The sequence below is a fragment of the Salvia splendens genome, chromosome 20, assembly GCF_004379255.2.
Source record: "Salvia splendens isolate huo1 chromosome 20, SspV2, whole genome shotgun sequence".
In the NCBI taxonomy this organism is placed as follows: Eukaryota; Viridiplantae; Streptophyta; class Magnoliopsida; order Lamiales; family Lamiaceae; genus Salvia; species Salvia splendens.
Window position 1 is genome coordinate 25,280,438 of NC_056051.1, and position 20,256 is coordinate 25,300,693.

The 20,256-nt window shown below is 39.0% G+C and overlaps 2 protein-coding genes and 1 pseudogene across 3 annotated transcripts; all 3 read right to left on the reverse strand.

Moving 5' to 3' along the window:
• Nucleotides 1-1,129: 1,129 nt before the first annotated feature.
• Nucleotides 1,130-6,464, reverse strand: LOC121780999 (LEAF RUST 10 DISEASE-RESISTANCE LOCUS RECEPTOR-LIKE PROTEIN KINASE-like 2.5). 2 transcript variants are annotated; one of them, XM_042178672.1, is made up of 3 exons: nt 5,694-6,464; nt 2,504-2,536; nt 1,130-2,403 (listed from the first exon to the last, which is right to left on the reverse strand). In XM_042178672.1, exons 1-3 carry the CDS (start codon nt 6,394-6,396, stop codon nt 1,298-1,300), a joined length of 1,842 nt encoding a protein of 613 aa, XP_042034606.1. In that variant the 5' UTR covers nt 6,397-6,464; the 3' UTR covers nt 1,130-1,297. The 2 variants fall into 2 exon arrangements, with proteins under 2 accessions (XP_042034606.1, XP_042034607.1); XM_042178673.1 differs by lacking the exon at nt 5,694-6,464 and adding an exon at nt 3,131-3,439.
• A 2,136-nt stretch (nt 6,465-8,600) lies between these two features.
• Nucleotides 8,601-10,465, reverse strand: LOC121781740 (annotated as a pseudogene).
• A 2,242-nt stretch (nt 10,466-12,707) lies between these two features.
• Nucleotides 12,708-19,983, reverse strand: LOC121781741. The gene is made up of 7 exons (XM_042179434.1): nt 19,237-19,983; nt 17,685-17,717; nt 16,360-17,467; nt 16,016-16,050; nt 14,891-15,949; nt 14,160-14,192; nt 12,708-13,987 (listed from the first exon to the last, which is right to left on the reverse strand). Exons 1-7 carry the CDS (start codon nt 19,928-19,930, stop codon nt 12,879-12,881), a joined length of 4,071 nt encoding a protein of 1,356 aa, XP_042035368.1. The 5' UTR covers nt 19,931-19,983; the 3' UTR covers nt 12,708-12,878.
• Between the last annotated feature and the right edge of the window lie 273 nt (nt 19,984-20,256).

A 20,256-nucleotide genomic window follows, 5' to 3' on the forward strand; every position in this document is an offset into this window, starting at 1 on the left:
CACTTACGGTGGCGTACATGACCGCCACAATGGCGGACACTTCCCGCTTCTCGTACGCCCAATTCACGGCCTGGTGGAACGGAATTGTGTATATGGCAGCACAACTTGGCCTTCCGACTCCCCCTCAACCTCGACCGCCTCCGGAGGATGATTCGCCGGCGGAGTAGTTTTTTTATTTTCCCACGTTTAATTGTGTGTTTTTTATTTTTGTGTTTTTTATGTTTTTAGGATTTTAATTGTGTGCTTTTTTTTTATTTTTTTTAAGTTTAAGTTTAATTTTTTTTAATGTTGTGTGTTTTTTAATAAAGTGTGTTTGTTTTTTATTAAAGTGTGTTTATTTAAATTGAATTGGGTTGGAAATAAAAAAAATGAAATTGAATGAATAGTAATTTAAGGAACGGTTAAGAAACGGTTAAGGAACGAAGGGTTGCAGGTTCCGTTCCTTAGTTAAGGAATGGAGTAAAAAAGTACAGTGGGGCCCTCAAATAGTGGTTTAAGGAACGGTATAGGTTGTGGATGGCCTAAGGAGTTGGGACTGTATCAATATTGTACTACTGCTAATTAATTCCCAACTTCCCAAATGACAGTGACTGGCGACCATTTCCGAATATCTATAATGAACCCAACTTTGAATGGACATCATATTTAGAGCATCTTCAATGCACGGATGTCCCACTCGGACATCCACTAGGACTTCCCAAAAACACCTCCTGCCACGTCACTAGGACTTCCCATCCCACTGCCACGTCACTAGGACTTCCCCTGCACAATCCGCACTTCCCATCGCCCTTCCCATTAGGACTTTCCACAATAAAAAAATCACAATTATTTTATTACGTAACGGAATTATAATTTTGACACGGAATACGGGAAAATTGCGAATGAAATGAAGTTCAACGAGCCGTGTATATAGAGTTTAAAAAAAATTAAACTCGGACGTCCGGGTCGGACGTCCGACCCACGCCACAATGGCGGAAGTCCGCCCGCCCGTCGTCCGGATATCAGAGGACATCCGACGTCCATACTGGACATCCGTATCCGAGTTGCTTTGTTACAATGGCGGACGTCCCGGTCGCCGCGCGGATGTCTGACCGGACGTCCGCCATTGGAGATGCTCTTAGTCTTGTTTCTTCCTATATTTCCTTTTCAAGAAAAAAAGAAATAGGATACATTTTTGTCTGTAAAACAGTGACCCTTCACTTTCTGCAAGGCCAATGCTAACTTGCAAAAAGGACGAAATTCCAATACTGCTACAGTTAAATTTAACATAACTTACCACACAAATTCAAACAAAATACTATAAAGATTCAGAAGTTGAATAGGATGGTGGTGGTCTAGGGGGTGAATACATGTAAGGCTTAGGCGGAACCTCCAATGACTCAATTGCTTTCCCTTCCAACATCTCTACCACCCTCGTCATCGACGGTCGGTCCTTAGGGTTTGTCTGAATGCACCACAACCCGACAATGATCAAATTTCTCTTCACGCGTTGGCTTTCATCTTCCTCGTCCAATGCTCCAGCAAGATCACCATCTCTTTCAACATTCATCTCAATCTGCTTATAGAGATAGGTGGGGAAATATATTTCACTAGTACAGTCTACATCTCTTCGATCAACGGTTGTCCTTCCACCAACCATTTCCAAAACCAGCATCCCATAACTGTACACATCAGACTTGTAAGAGACATCTCCAAAGTTTCTAGAAAACACTTCAGGGGCAATGTACCCTATTGTCCCTCTCGCCACCAACATGGAAACAATGCTTGATCTATTCGGACATAATTTAGCGAGCCCAAAATCTGAAATCCTTGGATTCATGTCCTTATCGAGAAGTATGTTCTGAGGCTTAATGTCCAAATGCAAAATTCTCGTATTACAACCTAGATGCAAGTACTCGAGCCCCCGAGCTATCCCAAGAGCGATCTCAAACAATTTATCACATCCCAACCCAGGAGACGGTGAAGCATTGTTGCCAATGAACTTTTCAAGAGAACCATTCGGCATGAAGTCATAAATGAGAGCTCTTTTCGAACCTTCAAAACAAAACCCCAACAACGTGACAATATTAACGTGGGAAGTTCTGCTAATACAGGCGACCTCATTCATGAAATCTTCCCCGTTTCCATTTGATTCATTCAAGACTTTCACTGCTACTAGACGACCGTCTGGAAATTGACCTTTATAAACACTACCAAATCCTCCTCTTCCTAAATTTTCAGCAAATGAACTGGTCATTTTCTTGATGCTGGTGTATTTGTATCTCATTGGTACAAGATTCCCATTGTCCTTTAAAAAGAGTTCGATGTCTCGATCACTATCTTGCTTTGCTTTTTCACGTTTCCTCCGAATGAAAAGCAATACAATTATCAGAGAGGATGCAAGAGAGGCTATGGTTATACCACCTGTCGAAGTGAAAATGTCCGTGTAGATGGATCTCAGAAGAATATTATAACTGAAAACAGAGAGGATAACTGAAGAATTGAAGATGAGAATGTGACATACCTATGAAAAGTATCTTTTGAAGCCTTGTGTTTCCTGACAACAATTATAACATTAACAATCAAAATTTAAAGTGAAATTACCGGAAACTGATCTTTTCAACGATGCTCATCAACCTAGTTAATACTAAGAAAGTAAGATATTCCTGCCTTCCACTCCATAAAAACTATATGAAAATCAATGAGATATAGTGGAATTTGTGGTTTGTTTAGTCGACTTGCGTTTACTTTTCCAACTCATCAAGTCGTTGAATCAGAGATACACGGAACAGTAAAAACGATTGACTTGGAATGATTATGCAGACGAGTTGATGTTTAAACATGTCCCAGCTTAGTTTTTAGTAGACACAGTGTCCTAATCCACCTAAAGATTTTTCATAAAATTGCTAAGTAATTATATGTTATGTTATTGAATACACCCCTATGTCTGAGTTTCGTGGTACTCTTACCGAGTAACTTGTCAGAATTCACGCAGAATTAAACATACAACCATTGCAATATTAAGAGTCCTAGCTCGAAACCATTTCCAAATTACCCCCTTATTAAGAGCCTTACCAACTCGAAACCTATTTTTCCAACAAAGCATGCCTCAACTTTATGGACCATATATGAAATCAAGACCAAACGATACCTCGTTTGCAGTAGAATGTGTTATTGTTGGCAGTGAAACACTGCCCCCCTCCTTTGAAACAACTAACACATTCTTCAGAAACATCCCATTCTAGTGTAAAATCAGCAGTTATCACACTGAACAAATCATCCGAGTTTCGACTGGATTTCATTGGAAGCTGAACTAATGAACAACCTTCCGGAGCTTCAATTTTCTCCGAAGGTGCACCATCGGACGATGGGATTTTATAGTGCACGGGGTCTTGCTATAGTTTTCAAAGTATTTATCGAATTTAGACATATAAGTAGGTTCGGTCTTGCAGGGGAACAGGGTGAGATTAGGACAGAATGAAACTGAAATCGAAGGAGCTAGATAGAAGCATCAAGCATGGACTGATTCATGAAAGAAGAGCAGATTTTGTTAAGCAATTGAGCTCCAAGCTGAGGATTACGAATCAAGATTTTGTTTGATGAATTGTACTCTAAGATAGAGAAGCCAAGATTTTCACCACCTAAATGGATCACTTGATCATCCGAATCACATCCATCAACGGCGATCAATCCGCAGTCGGGATTGTCAGTTCTTGTTGATGGGAAGTTGAGAGTGTGATCTCCACACTTGAAGGAATCTGGGCATTCTGAATCAGCAGATTTGAAGAGATGAAGATGGAAGGGGAGGAAGAAAAAGAGCAAGAAAGTGGTGGTATCCATGTAAGAGAAAATGAATGGTTTGTAAGAGAATTGTGTTTTGATGATCTAGTTTTGTTAAGTTTCCTAGTTTTTGGTTCTGACAATTCAATTGCTCTAATCAAACACGTTAATAGACTGGCGAATAAATTTTGTAGGAGACTTCTGGGAAGATATTTATTTTAATTTCCTTATTTTTGAGGAGTATAAATTATGGGAAATTGCATTGGTAAGAAGTTTCCTACTGCATACATTTCTAACTATGTTGTTGACCATTTCAAGTTGGTTTGATATGAAAGAGGGATAAAAAATGACTAACGATAAACAACCAAATTTTGTACAATCAAAATAAGGTTATATTAATAATTTTGAATGGTCTCTCTATTGTTTTTCAAATTTGAATTAAAGTATGCATTACATTTTATGGTTCCAAAAAAGTAAAAAATTTATACACAAATGATTAATATATGACCATAATATTATGCACGTTCCATGTACTATATATGTGTCCATATATTTTAAGTATATGCATAAATAAATTAGTTTGTTTCTCAAATAAACTAATTTTTGGTTGTAGATTTATTGAAACAAAATATGACAAAAATAGGTATTTTAAGTCGTCTTAGGAAGATAAGAGAATTATCTATTCAAACTCCAAGATAAGTCATGTTTAAGAGCATCCCATCGGTGCTCGTCAGTAAGGACGGCGTCCGTGCCGTCGGCGCGGCATGCAGGTGTCCGTCGTTGTGCTCTTGCCGACGGCACGGCCCTGCTCGATGCATAGAGCACGTCAGTGCCAACAGCAAGAGCACGAGCAGCCGACGTGGCATGCTGTGGTTGGCCGTTGGTTTATCATTTTTTATTATTTTTCCCACTACCTAATAAAATATATCTATTTTTTCCACACTTTTAATTTATTTTTTCATTATTTTTACCCTAAAATTCATATTTTCATCTATAAATACTCTCATTTCACATACACAAAAAATGACACTATACCAAACAACTCTCTCAATCTCAATTTTTAGGATTTTAATTATGTAATTTTAATTTTTAGGATTTTAATTATGTAATTTTTAATTTTTTAGTAATTTGTTATTGTATCGGGTATTTTTAATGCATTTTAATATTGTGGAAATATTTATAGTAATTGAAATATTTAAATTGAATAATGGAATGGGGAGACCTTTGAGCATGCTCTTGCGGAAGAGCATGGATGTAGGTGTTGTGCTCTTGCGGAATAGCAAGGAGTAAAAAATTAATAAATGTGGGTCCGAGCCCACATTCATGCTCTTGCGCTCTTTGGCAAGAGCATGGATGGTGATGCTCTAAAAACTACTAGTACTAGACACTAGTATTCTCTTTCAATCTCAAGGTATCGGAAAAAAAATCCATGTGTGTGAGGCCATGTTATCCGGCTCGATGTTCCAGCCACCCGACCTTGTCGGACCCCGATTCGTTTGCTGAATAAAATTATTGAGATGTTGCTTATTCAGTTCCAAGAGGAAAATCGGCATCATTGAGAACGATTTTTTTGTGGGGAGGATTTCGTCAATTAATTTGTAAATGGAGGAGAGGAGAATGGATGAAAAAAAGAGAATGCGTTCGTATTTATAGTGGGAAATTTGATTATAAGAAAATCGCACCCTAACCCATCTCTGCGGTATGGCATGGAGCCCCACAACAGGTGTCAGACCGCACCCCATCACACTCGGGAGGCCGGGACCGGACTGCTACCCCTGCCACGAGTCGGGTCGCACCGGGCCCGTTTCTGGCAGATTATTTTACTATTCACTACTCCTACAATACTACGATGTAAATGCAGACAAAAACATGATTTAATCGAAATCAAGAGTCATATATTTTAGCCAAGATATGAAATTAAGATGAAACACTACCTCTTTCTCTTTGGCAGAGAAACTGATTGTCGTCGTTAGTGACACACTGCCCTCCTCGCTCATAACAATCGTAACAATCTTCAGACAAATTCCACTCTAGAGTGAAATTCGAACTAAACAAATCGAACACATCATCACAAAATTCTTGCCCAGACCTAATCGGCAGTTGATTCATTGTACATCCCGATCCTGGAAGCACATCATCAATTACTACAGGAGCTTCCTCCCTCGCTTCTCGCTTGAAATAAATATCTAATATATCGCAGCTATGATCCTCGTAGTTCTTGAAGTAATCTACGACTCCTTGACTCGGATTGAAGCAGTTGTAGGTGGTGAGATTAGGAGAGTAGGAAAACGAGACCAAAGGAGATTTTGGTAGCGTTACGTTTGAGAAGGAATTACAGCTTCTCCAGTTGAAGTAGTTTTCTAGAACAGAATCGTGGATCAGAAATTTGTTGTCTGAAACTTTCCCAAGCAGATCCATAGGAAATTCTCGTAGGTAGATTAATGGATTTTTGTGAGGGAGACTGCAATTGACTGGGATTAATCCGCATTCGGAGTGACTTATATCGGTGAAGGGGAATTCGATGGTGAAATTTCTGCAGGGGTACGACTTTTGGCATTTTGAATCAGCTTTGAGGAGATGAAGTAGAAGATGACAGATTAGTAAAAGGAGTGAGTGCAGATTTTTGGGAGAAGCCATATTTTGAATTGCTTAAAAAAAATCATGCTCTTCAAATAGGCCATAATCTCAGTCCTCTTCAAATACAACGCGCTAGTTGACTTGGAATTAGTTAGCGAAGACCCGAGACCTTTGATCTTAATTAGAGGTCTGAGCCATTTTATCACTAAGCAAACTCATACACAAAAATGAAAATTGTTTGTTGTAAAATAAATATGTGTCATATAAATTGCGGATTGCAATGAAGAATACGAAGGACTCATAGACCGCCATGTGTCGAACCGTCAGGACCGGTCCAGTAGTTGCTTTCTTTCCAATCAGTTCGGTTTTACTGTGGTCACACTCACAGTTAGCATTGCTTCTCTTTCTATTTAGCTCAATGCAACTTCTAGGGAAAAAGCTTCCAGAATCGAGGTATCTTATGATTTCTTATCTTCCTTTCAATACAATATAAATTCCCAACTTCCCGTATAGCAATGACTGACGACCATTTCCGACTCTCTAGAATGAACCTGACTTTTAAATGGACATCCTTCTCAGTCTTGTTTCTTCCTATATTTCCTTTTTTCAAGAAGAAAAAAACAGGATACATTCTTGTTGTTCTGGAAAGACTAAAGTCCCAAAATGATACTTAACATATTGGATTTTTTTTATTTTGGTCTAAAACATTATCTTTTGAATTATTTGGTCCCTCACATTTGAAATCGGATCACATTTGGTCTATTTTGGACAGTTCCGTCAAATATTTGACGGTTTTCTGATCCGTCACTAATCCATCACTAAATCCGTCACTAATATTCAGAGATTATGATATTATACTACAATTAGAAAATAGTATAAAAATAATTAAATAAATTATAAATAGAAGATAATACAATATTTTATTACTTTAAATGCAAACATTTAATGACTTTATAAAAATATAAGAAGCTTTTTAAGAATGAATAAAATTTTAAAAATTAAAAATATCCCTAGAGTCTCGTGAGATTAGATTACTCCAAAAATTGCCAGAAAATTTAGCAAATAGAAATAGTAGTAGAAAACTATTTTTTTCTCTCTCCCCTCTTCTCTCCCATTTCCGCCTCCCCTTTCTTTCTGCACTGCGCCCCTCTCCCTTCCCCTGCCACCACTTGATCGGCCGGTGTCTCCGGCCAGGCAGCTCACCGTCGCGAACACGTTCTTCCTCGGCGATGCGTTTATTCTGCTCAAATCGGTGAAAGGAGTGATGAGCGGCGTCACCGTCGTCGACAACACGACAGCGATAAGGGGATCGAGATCGTGCAGATGGAGGGTATATTCGATCAATTGGATCAGGTCGCGATCGAGCGGAACAGCGTCAAAGGAATGGCGGTGAAGACGACGGTGGCGAGAGCGAGCGTGGACGGCGGAGAGGAGGATTCCAGTCTGCCCGGAGAAGATGACGACGTCGGAGACGACGTTGTCGTTCCGGCGAGGGAGATGGCGGTGCCGGAGAAGGAGCGCTCGCCGGATCGGTGCCGGTGGTGATGTGCTGGCCGAGGTAGGAGGTGCGGATGATGGTCCCTTTGCGAGGATTAGTGACGAATTTTGTGACAGATTAGTGACGGATTTGTGACAGATCAGAAAACCGTCAAATATTTGATGGAACCGTCCAAAATGGACCAAATGTGATCCGATTTCAAATGTGAGAGACCAAATAATTCAAAAGATAATGTTTTGGACCAAAAAAAAACGCAATATGTTAAGGACCATTTTGGGACTTCAGTCTTCTGGAAATAGTGGTCCTTCACACTTTCTACATTAAAATATAACATAACTTACATAAAAATCCAAGCAAAATACTATAGAGATTCAGAAGTTGAATAGGTTGGTGCTGCTCTAGGGGGTGAATTTAGGCAGGGACGGAGCCAAAAAATTATAACATGAGGGGTAAAAATATTAACATATAAATAAATAAATAAATATTAAAATAAAACAAAATATATTATATTACAAGGTGGCGTGTTTTTAGGAGAGGGGCAAATAAATTATTATTTTCTTAAATGTAAGGGGGCAAATAGTGTGAATTTACATATATTAAGAGAATATAATATAAATGCCTACATGCTTATGAAAAATTGAGGTGGGGGCATTTGCCCCTTCTCACTCTATACTAGATCCGTCCCTAAATTTAGGTAAGGCTTAGGTGGAACCTCCAACGACCCACCTTTCCCTTCCTACATCTCTGCCACTCTTGTCATCGACGGTCAGTCCTTAGGGTTTGTCTGAATGCACCACAACCCAACAATGATCATGTGTCTCTTCAAAGGCTGTCTTTCAAATTCTTCATTCATTGCAACGGAAATATTTCCATCACTTTCTGCATTGACCTCAACCTCCTTGTAGAGATAATTTGGGAAGTATGTTTCACTTGTACGATCGACTTCTCTTGGATCAATGGTCTTCTTTCCTCTGGCAATATCCAAAACCAACATTCCATAACTATACACATCAGACTTGTAAGAGACTTCTCCGAAGTTTCTAGAAAACACTTCAGGAGCAATGTACCCTATTGTCCCTCTTGCCACCAACATGGAGACTATACTCGACCTATTTGAACACATTTTAGCAAGCCCGAAATCTGAAATCCTTGGGTTCATGTCCTTATCCAGAAGTATGTTTTGAGGCTTGATGTCCAAATGCAAAATCCTTGTATTACAGCCTTGATGCAAGTACTCGAGCCCTCGAGCTATCCCAAGAGCGATCTCAAACAATTTATCCCATCCCAACGTAGACTCTTGAGACGAGGAAGCATTGTTGCCAATGAACTTTTCAAGAGAACCATTAGGCATGAAGTCATTTATGAGAGCTTTTTTCGAACCTTCAAAACAATGCGACGATATTAACGTGGGAAGTTCTGCTAATGCTAGCGGCCTCATTCATGAAATCTTCCCCGTTTTCATTTGATTCATTCAAGACTTTCACTGCCACAAGACGACCTTTGGGAAATTGTCCTTTATAAACACGGCCAAATCCTCCTCTTCCTAAATTTTCTCTAAATGAATTGGTCATTTTCTTGGTGCTGGAGTATTTGTATCTCATTGGTACAAGATTCCCATTGTCCTTTAAAAAGAGTTCGATGTCTCGATCACGATCTTGCTCTGCCTTTTCACGCTTCCTCCGATTGAAAATCAATATAATTATCAGAGAGGATGCAAGAGAGGCTATCACTGGTATCACTGATTATCATAAATCAAGAACAAATCAAGTTACACAAATCACAGAATTTGTATGCTTTTAATCAATGTACAGCGAGTTAGCTTACATGTAGCTAATAATATCTTCCTCAACTGATTTTCTGCAACAGAATTTAAACAAAGAAATCACCATTTCTGGTAGTTAGATTAATGCTAAAAAAAATTGATGCAAACAACACAACTAGGCATGGAATTAGAAATGTATAGAGCACAGACAGTCAATTTATTTGGGTTAGAGCCAAAAATTTCCAGACACGAACAAAGATACCTCGTTTGCAGTAGAATGTATTATTGTTGGCAGTGAGACACTGCCCTCCTCCATTGAAACAACTAACACATTCATCAGAAACATCCCATTCTAGTGTAAAATCAGCACTTAACACACTGAACAAATCATCCGAGTTTCGACTAGACCTCATCGGACGATGGGATTTTATAGTACACGGTGTAGAGACACTCTATCTTGCTATAGTTTTCGAAGTATTCATCGAATTTAGATATATTAGGACAGAATGTTACTGAAATCAAAGGAATTCGAAGCATGGATTGATTCATGAAAGAAACGCAGCTTTTGTTAAGCAATTGAGCTCCTCGAATAAAATCTCACCCGGTGTGCAGCTCCTCGAATGCGGCCGATCAGGGCAGAAACACATAAAACGGTAAGAAGTCTCATCAAAACCGCAGCGGCCGCCGCTCTGTTGGCAAGCACTACAATCACTCGCCGCCGTCCAATTCATCAGAAATCCCCTCCGCAAAAGCGCCGCAACATCCACCACTTCATCTCCCCTCTCATCCTCGTTCAAATCCGCACGTACGGCCATGCTCTCCTCACACGTGCCAGCCGCTCTACCCAAATTCCCATTGCCGCCGTACATAGCCAACCTATATCTTAGCGCGGTGATGGGCACAAAGTTGCTGTCGTACAAAAGCCCACCGCCACGTCAGCACCGCTGTTACAGGCAAGCTGGTACCTCAGCAGCTCGCCCGTCACGTTTTTGCAGCCGGAAAACACAAGGAAATCTTCGCCGCCGACGTAACTGAATATGCCGGCGGGGAGAGTCGTGTTTCGGCTTAACATTTCAGAGCAGTTCGACGATGTTGACGGCAGCGCTGCGGCGTCAAACACGCGTAGAGAGATTGGTTGGGGTAAAAGATGTCTTCGATTACATACTCGTTTTCCGAGAGGTGAAGAAGTGGAAATCCGCTGCTACTGCAGTTGATCGCAAAGCCCGGGAAGCCACAGTATGTTTGTTGGTATGTGAGGAAAAATGGGAAGCTTATGTTGGGACCGTTGCAGCAGTTCATCGGCGCGCCAGGCTTCGTATCGGTATTCTGCGGCGTCGCAGATTTTCGAGGAGATGATGATGATGATGATGAGAGATAATATGCCGAGAGAGAGAGTGTGGAGGTTCATGTCTAAATTCTTGAGGAATAAGATGTAGAGAAGCTTTAGTTACGTGACTGTTTTTTTTTACCACACGTGTTCCGAATCCGCTTTCGGCGGAATCGAATTAATCCTACTCGACCGGGCTTTCGGATGACGACTGTTGTTTTTTAGTTCAATAAGTTGGGATGGGATGGGAATTTTTTTTCCATGAATGTTGTTAAGTTGTAGCCATATTAAATTTGCAATGGAATCTATCGTGTGATTGGGTAATTGACTTGGTCTTGGAGATATGAACCAGGGATTGCAATTTTTGTATTTGTGTCACAATAGTCATATGGCAAGTAGTATGAATTTTCTACCAACAAACATGGATTTCAACACTTTGTTGGTTCGTTTAGTGTTATTACTTGTGAATGCAAATCTAGCTTGAAATAAGCTCTGCTTAGTTTTGTTATTTTGTTAGATATGATGCTTATTGAGTTGTTTTGGTGCAAATTCCAAGAAGTTCAAAGGAATGGTAGAGATCAAAAGACAAATCCCTATAATCTTGATTAACGATGAGCTTATTCTTTCCAAGTCTTTTATTCAAATATTGATATATTGATCTCTCTTCTAATATATTTACTTACTAAATAGTAATGGATTTTTGTGATGGAGACTGCGATTGACTGAGTATAGTCCACATATGGAGTGATGAAAATCGGTGAAGGGGAATTCGACGTAGAAATCTTTTCAAGGGTTGGAGTTTTGGCATTTCGATTCAATGTAGGGCCAAATTTTGTGCTTTTTAAGGCAATGTTAGAAATTGACAAATTGTTGTATTTTAAGGTATAAATACTCTTAAACAGTGTTAGTCAGTTTGGATGGACAACTCTAAAAGATTGAAAACAAAGATAATTGAGTAAACCAAAATAAATTAAAAACAAGAAGACTCTGGATTAACTTCTATAGCAAATAAAAATTATGATCCAATCTTAAAACAATTGGGTAAGGCTCGAACCCAATCTTTAACGGCCCGCCACGTATAGAAGCCATTGGGCCGGCCCACTAGTTGGCCGTCTATCCATTCAATTCGGTTTACCATTCTCAATTAGGATTGTTTCTCATTGTTTAGCTCTCTGCAACTTCTTGGGCAAAGGCTTCTGGCATCGAGGTATCTTATCCTGCTTTTAATATATTGGGGAATTAATCTGGGTTTTTGATTGAGCTGTCTCTGTTATTTTCAGTGATCGTCTATTTTGTTTAGATTTTCTATTACGTCTCTAATTTTGTTAATTGATGAATTGCTACTAAATTCAACTAGAATTCGTGTGAAACAGAGTTAAGTTGGTAGTTACTAGTGTTATATAAAATCTGCTTTGCCCACAATCATATGAATTTTGCATTCCCCCTGTTCGAAGAAAGTCCCAACCAATTGATATTCTACTGAGCCTGTACCTCTAACTTAGCACTCAAAACGTTTGACAAAAGTCTGAATTTGGCCTAGGATTGTTTGCAGATATTAATCCTTACTTTTGGTAGACCCCTATTTTGCTGTGGATAATAGTTTTTACACACCAAACCTTGTCGGATTTGCAATTACGGTGTGAAGAAGATGCTTATCCATTTAGTAATGCTAAGAAAATATTGTTGAACTTATCAGTAAGTAAAATACACAACTTCATTACAATTTGGTATTGATTGATTAGGACTAAGGTGTAGAAATGAAAGTAGTTGAAATTGAATTGATATACTAATAAACTCCCAACTTCCCATATAACGGTGACTGACGATGACCATTACCGACTCTCTAGAAAAGAAAACAGGATACATATACATTATTGTTGTTCTGGAAATAGTGGCCCTTAACACTTTATATAGTAAAATTTAACATTAGTTACCACACAAATTCACGCAAAATACTACAAAGATTCAGAAGTTGAATAGGTTGGTGCTGCTCTAGGGGCTGAATTTAGGTAAGGCTTAGGTGGAACCTCCAACGACCCAACTTTCCCTTCCAACATCTCTGTCACTCTTGTCATCGACGGTCGGTCCTTAGGGTTTGTCTGAATGCACCACAACCCAACAATGATCAAATTTCTCTTAACGTGTTTGCTTTCATCTTCTTCGTCCAATGCTCCAGCAAGATCACCATCTCTTTCAGCATTCATCTCAATCTGCTTGTAGAGATAAGTGGGGAAATATATTTCACTAGTACAATCTACATCTCTTCGATCAACGGTTTTCCTTCCTCCAACCATTTCCAAAACCAGCATCCCATAACTATACACATCAGACTTGTAAGAGACTTCTCCGAAGTTTCTAGAAAACACTTCAGGGGCAATGTATCCTACCGTACCTCTTGTCCCCATCATAGAAACTATGCTTGATCTGTTTGGACACAATTTAGCAAGCCCAAAATCTGAAATTCTTGGGTTCATGTCCTTATCCAGAAGTATATTCTGAGGCTTGATGTCCAAATGCAAAATCCTTGTATTACAGCCTTGGTGCAAGTATTCAAGCCCTCGAGCTATCCCAAGAGCTATCTCAAACAATTTACTCCATCCCAACCCAGATTCTTGAGACGATGAATCATTTTTTCCAATGAACTTTTCAAGTGAACCATTTGGCATGAAATCATAAATGAGAGCTCTTTTCGAACCTTCAAAACAAAATCCCAACAAAGTGACAATATTAACATGGGAAGTTCTGCTAATACTGGCAACCTCATTCATGAAATCTTCCCCATTTCCATTTGAATCGTTCAAGACTTTGACTGCTACAAGATGACCGTTCGGAAACTGTCCTTTGTAAACATTGCCAAACCCTCCTCTTCCCAAGTTCTCATTGAATGTGCTTGTCATTTTCTTAATGTTGGTGTATTTGTATCTCATCGGTGCAAGATTTCCATTGTTTTTCAGAAAGCGTTTGATGTCTTTTTCTTGCTCTTTTTTCACCTTTGCACGCTTCCTCCAAATGAAGACATATAAAGCTATCAAACAGGATGTAAGAGCAGCTACAATCAGACCACCTGTCAAGCAAAAGAGTTGTTTTGGTTTAAGGAATCTGAGAAGAATGTAAGTGAAAAATTATGCTGACCACAATAAAAAATATAGGAAACAGAGTAGAAGTATGAATGATTGGATATGGAAAAAGAAGATTTAAATGAAGATCTTAGCAAAGTATTGGTGAAGGGGACATACCTATTAAAAAGAACATACTGAGTCTGATCTTTCCTGCAAAGAAATTGGACATTATAATTTTAAAATTTTCCCTTCCGAGAGTAGTTGACAAAATGTAGGTTATAAAAGTAATCTAGTATTGGAAGTTGGAGTGGAGTATCAAGATGGCATAACAACATGATATCACTACCACCACCTCCGTCCAAAAAAAATACTTTTAGTAGTGGACTACATGAGTTTTAATGTTAAATTGGTAAATTAACAGAGATAGTAAAGAAATAGTTGAAGTTTTATTAGTGGAAGTGGGAATCATCTCATTAGACAGAAAAACTTACTGTAAATAGACAGAGGCTAATTTTAGTGGACGGCCAAAAAATAGAAAAACTAGACTATCTTTCGTGGACGAAAGTAGTATTTGCCAACACTGATTCAGAGATACACGTAGTTTGACTTGAATGTCCACATGCCACAACTTAAACCCATTCGGTTCCCACTATTGCCCATCACTAGACGCTATGTTTATTCTTATCTACCTTTTCTTTCAAAAACTTAGCTCGTAACAATACATCTCAGTCTGTCTTTTCAATGCTTATATTAAAATGTGTCTCATGATTTCTCATCACACCTTTGTCCTTATAACTAATTAATTATATGTGAAGTCTCTTTGAGACTATCTCATATTATATCTTGGGATTCTGTCTAGCATACCTAACATCATCTTGATTGAACGTAAGAAGTCGATCAAATCTTACTTGGTTCGCAGCTCCTTGAATGCGGCTTGTCGGGACAGAAACACCTGAAATGGAAAGAAGTCTCGTTAAAACCGCAGCGGCCGCCGCTCTCTCGACAATCACCACAATCACTCGCCGTCCAATTCATCACAAATCCCCTCCTCAAAACCGCCGCAACATCCACCACTTCATCCTCCCTCTCATCCCCACTCAACTCCGCACGTGCCACAACGCTCTCCTCGCACGTGCCAATCACTCTCCCCCAATTCTCATTGCCAGCGAACATCGCCAAATCAATCTCGTCGCTTCTCTCTCTAGAAACATTGCAATTGCCAATTCCATACCTCCGCAGCTCTTCGCTCACGTTTTTGCACCCGAAAAAAAGACCGAAATCCTTGCCGCCGGAGTAATCGAATCTGCCGCCGGGGAGAGTCGCGTTTCCGATCAATCTCCGAGAGCAGCTGCCGATCGATGATGGCAGCAAAGCTGCGGCATTGAAAACGCGGAGAGATTGGTTTTGGTAGAAAATGTCTTCGATTATGTAATCGTTTTCCGAGAGATGGAGAAGCGGAAATCCGTCGCTGCTGCAATTGATCGCGAGCCTGGGTAGCCGCAGTAGAATGGCTGAGATCTTGGGAGGAAGAATGGGAAGCTTATTTTGGGACCGCCGCCACAGCTTGACGGCGCGCAGACTTCGTATTGGTAGTATGCGCCGCTGCAGATTTTGGATGAGATGAGGAGTAGAGAGAATATGCATACAGACAAAGTTTGGAGGTTGTCTATTTTCATGTCTAAATGCTTGATGAATTAGACGACCAAACACTGTATTTATGTATTGCATTATTCTGCTTCTCACCTGTAGCATTTCTGAACAACCGTGTTGACTTGGGAATGATGAATATTCAAAATTTTGAACATTTGGAATCAATTTTGGAGAAAAGGAGATGGCATGAGAGTTGGTTTTGGCCATGAGTTCGATTTGGCGCATTTGAGTTTGAGGAGCAAATGAAATTTTCATAGTTTTCAATTCTCGCTGTTGCATAGAAAAATTTTCTGTACTATAAAGTTTATGCTTCAATCATTTATTCTTGAATTTATAAATTATAATTGTTCTTTCGGTGAAACTACATCGTTCTTGATTCTAACCGAGAACCGCATCCGCAGTGATTTGATAATCGGAACTATTCATATAACCGATCCATCAAGTTAATTGAATTAGTCTTCAGTTGACTAGCATTGACCTACACTACACATCCTTTTTACTGTATAGGAATTAGGATAGTACTATATAAAATTTCCTAAGCCACAATTTTTCTACCTCATAGATTGAGAATTTGAAGTCACAAATAGATATGCATAGTTATCAAAATAAATATAAATGCAAATCCTGATGAACGTGGGATGAAATCAAAATGTGAAAGTTGGATGAAGTTCCAATATTACTACATTAAAATTTCACATAACTTACCTTACAAATTCAAGCAAACTACTATAATGATTCCGAAGTTGAATAGGTTGGTGCTGCTCTTGGGGATGAGCACAGATAAGGCTTAGGTGGAACCTCCAATGATCCAAATTTCCCTTCCAACATCTCTACCACCCTTGTCATCGACGGTCGGTCCCTAGGGTTTGTCTGTATGCACCATAGCCCAACAATGATCAAATTTCTCTTTACGCGTTGCCTTTCTTCTTCTTCGTCCAATGCTCTAGCAAGATCACCATCTCTTTCAGCATTCATCTCAATCTGCTTGTAGAGATACGTGGGGAAATATACTTCACTAGTACAATCTACATCTCTTCGGTCAACGGTTGTCCTTCCACCAACCATTTCCAAAACCAGCATTCCATAACTATACACATCTGACTTATAAGAGACATCTCCGAAGTTTCTAGAAAACACTTCAGGGGCGATGTATCCTATTGTGCCTCTTGTCCCCATCATAGAGACTATGCTTGATCTGTTTGGACACAATTTAGCAAGCCCGAAATCTGAAATCCTTGGATTCATATCCTTATCAAGAAGAATGTTCTGAGGCTTGATGTCCAAATGCAGAATCCTCGTATTACAGCCTTGGTGCAAGTATTCCAGCCCTCGAGCTATCCCAAGAGTGATCTCAAACAATTTATCCCATCCCAACCCAGATTCTTGAGACGATGAAGCATTGTTGCCAATGAACTTTTCAAGAGAACCATTAGGCATGAAGTCATAAATGAGAGCTCTCTTGGAACCTTCAAAACAAAACCCCAACAACGCGACAATATTAACGTGGGAAGTTCTGCTAATACTGGCGACCTCATTCATGAATTCTTCTCCATCTCCATTTGATTCATTCAAGACTTTCACTGCCATAAGACGACCATCAGGAAATTGACCTTTATAAACACTGCCAAATCCCCCTCTTCCTAAATTTTCAGTAAATGAATTGGTCATTCTCTTGATGCTGGAGTATTTGTATCTCATTGGTACAAGATTCCCATTGTCCTTTAGAAAGAGTTCGATGTCTCTATCACGATCTTGCTTTGCCTTTGCACGCCTTCTCCGAATGAAAAGTAATACAACTATCAAAGAGGATGTAAGAGAGCCTATGGTAATACCACCTGTTGAAGTGAAAAAACATGTTGTTTAGATGAATCTCAGAAGAATGTCGGATGCTGATCCGTGATCACATTGAAGTTCAAGTATTAGGGAAATAAGGCGCTATTAATGAAGTTGATCATAGTCATTTTTCAAATTACCGATCGTCATAATTAGTAGAATATTGAAGTAGAGGATGGCTGAAGATGAGAATGTATTAGCAGAGCATTGTTGACATACCTATAAAAAAGATCTTTCTGAGTCTTGTGGGTCCTGCAAACAAATTCAACATTATTAGCCTTCATAGTTTAGGTGGAACAACCAAAAAACTAACCTTTTCAATGATACTGATCAACCTAACTTATACTACCTCCATCCTTTATAAATAGACACTCTTGAAGGTATTGTTAGTGGAGGTTGTGTCTCACCATTAGAAAGAAAAAAATGTTTCCTAAAATAGAATGTTTAGAATTTTAAGGGACGGAAAAAAGTGGAAATAGGGACAGTTGTAGTATAAAAAACAAAGAGATTGCTCTTTCCACCATGAAAATAATATGACAATTGATAAGATATAGTGAAATTTTTGGATTGTTTATGTTGGAGAAAAGAGGCGAATTGAGATGGATAGCATTTTATTGAACTCAAATGGAATGGAATTCAATTTGAATAAATTATACAGTATGTGCGCACAGTGGCGAAGCCAGAATTTTAATGTTGGGCGCCCAACTTCCTCTTTATGGTTGTGAGATATTTTTATTTCTTCATCGTCTAAAACTGATGCGACCTAGGTGAGGACTACGACACATATGGATAATATGAGGGAAATAACTTTAAAATAAAATTTACTAATAATATTTATAAGATACATTTATGGATCTCTTAGAATTTTATGGAAAAAAACTAAGGACAAAACTAAATAAAGGAACTTTATGAAGCTAAAACTTTTAATGTTGGGCGCCCAGCTTCCTCTTTAGGGTTGTGAGATATTTTTATTTCTTCATCGTCTAAAACTGATGCGACCTAGGTGAGGACTACGACACATATGGATAATATGAGCGAAATAACTTTAAAATTAAATTTACTAATAATAATTATAAGATACATTTATGGATCTCTTAGAATTTTATGGAAAAAAACTAAGGACAAAACTAAATAAAGGAACTTTATGAAGCTAAAACAAACAATAAATATCTACAAAATTTAGGGGCCCTTATGGGAATCGACTGTGGACTTGATGGTAAACAATGGAGTAATCAACCTCCTGGGCTATATATGGATTATTGATTTAAGGGTACATGTATGTATAATATACTCCTTCCGTCCGGCATTAGAAGTCCCGGTTGACCACTTTCATCCGTCCGTCATTAGGAGTCCCGATTAGACATTTTCATAAAAAGTGAAATAAAAATATTATAAAATAAAAGACTAAAAAGCGCAAGTAAAAACACCTCCAAATAATAATGCAAATGGGTCCCACATTCCATCATCACACACTCTAATTATTATATATTCAAACATTTCTTAAAACCAGCACCCAACTCAACCGGGACTCCTAATGCCGGACGGAGGGAGTAGTAAACAATGAAATTGGTGGGGGGACCATGGGCCCCCCTGGTCCTCATGTGGCTTCGCCACTGTGTGCGCATGTGTAGTGTGTGTGTGTTTGTCGTGTGTGCAAGTGTGTGTATTGTGTGAAGGTGTCCAATTTTATAACTATTTGGAATTCAAATTCATGGAATTATGAGATTCTGAGATTGAATTATAAAAGGTAGCAATGAGCATTAAAAAAAACCTGTAATTTCGCAGTAGAACTGATTCTTGTTGTCTGCAAGACACCGCCCCCCTCCGCGGTAGCATCGATCACAATCTTCCGTTACACTCCACTCCAAACTGAAACTAGACGCCAGCATCTCCGACATTTGAGTTGAGTTCACATCGGACTTCGCAGGCAACTGAGTCAAGGAACAATATCGGGGAATCGCCCCGTCATGACTCTCAGCTGCCGGAATTTTATAGTACAAAGTGGAAGCCTCACACTCCTCCCTCCTATAGTGTTGGAAATACTCTTGGATTTCGTCGTTGCTACTCCTATTGTAGCACCCGAAAAACGTGATGTTGGGGGTGAATGTGAAAGAAACCGAGGGAGCTTGAGGCAGCGACATATTCATGAAAGAATAGCATTTTGGAGATTCCAATAATGACTGAAGCAAGAAATCAGTGACTGTGAATTTGTTTTTTGTTGGCTGGTTTATGATATATTTGGCTGAGGTTGAAGCTCCTATATGAAACCATGGATGCTCTTCTCGAGTGGATGAATCACAGCCGTCAACTGCAAACAATCCACACTCGGGATCACGGATATCGGTGAATGGAAACCGTAGGGTGAAATTTCTACAAGAGTAGGATTCTTGGCATTTGGAATGAGATTGGTGTAGAAGGACAAGGCACAATAGCAAGAACAACACATCTTTGCTAACAACACCCATTCTGTTGATTGATTGAGTGTTTTTAGTCTAATCATTAGCCATGTTCTGTTAAATTTAAAGGCATTTGTTGATTAATCAAGTCCTTGACTCCACTAGTCACTAGTCAAGCTAAACTGACTTAGTAAATTGTCTTTTTCCTAGAAGCTACATGCGAAAACATCCCTAACTAGCTGTAATATACTCCCTCTATCTTTGAAATAAAAATCTTATAAAATTGGATGAGTATTAATGTACACTTGGTAAAGCCAGAGAAATTAGAGTATTCTTAGTGGAGAATGAGTCACACCTTATTAGAAATAAAAAAAAATTAAAATAGAAAGTTTTAA

Excerpts from the sequence above, each read along its gene's own strand:
- LOC121780999 (XM_042178672.1), bottom strand. The coding sequence starts at position 6,396 with ATGGCTTCTCCCAAAAATCTGCACTCACTCCTTTTACTAATCTGTCAT. Across the intron at positions 2,537-5,693 it reads TCTCTGCCAAAGAGAAAGAG|GAAACACAAGGCTTCAAAAG; the intron begins GTAGTGTTTCAT and ends AATTGTTGTCAG. Across the intron at positions 2,404-2,503 it reads TCAAAAGATACTTTTCATAG|GTGGTATAACCATAGCCTCT; the intron begins GTATGTCACATT and ends TCACTTCGACAG.
- LOC121781741 (XM_042179434.1), bottom strand. The coding sequence starts at position 19,930 with ATGGGTGTTGTTAGCAAAGATGTGTTGTTCTTGCTATTGTGCCTTGTC. Across the intron at positions 17,718-19,236 it reads GTTCTACTGCGAAATTACAG|GACCCACAAGACTCAGAAAG; the intron begins GTTTTTTTTAAT and ends ATTTGTTTGCAG. Across the intron at positions 14,193-14,890 it reads TTCAAGGAGCTGCGAACCAA|GAAAGATCAGACTCAGTATG; the intron begins GTAAGATTTGAT and ends ATTTCTTTGCAG.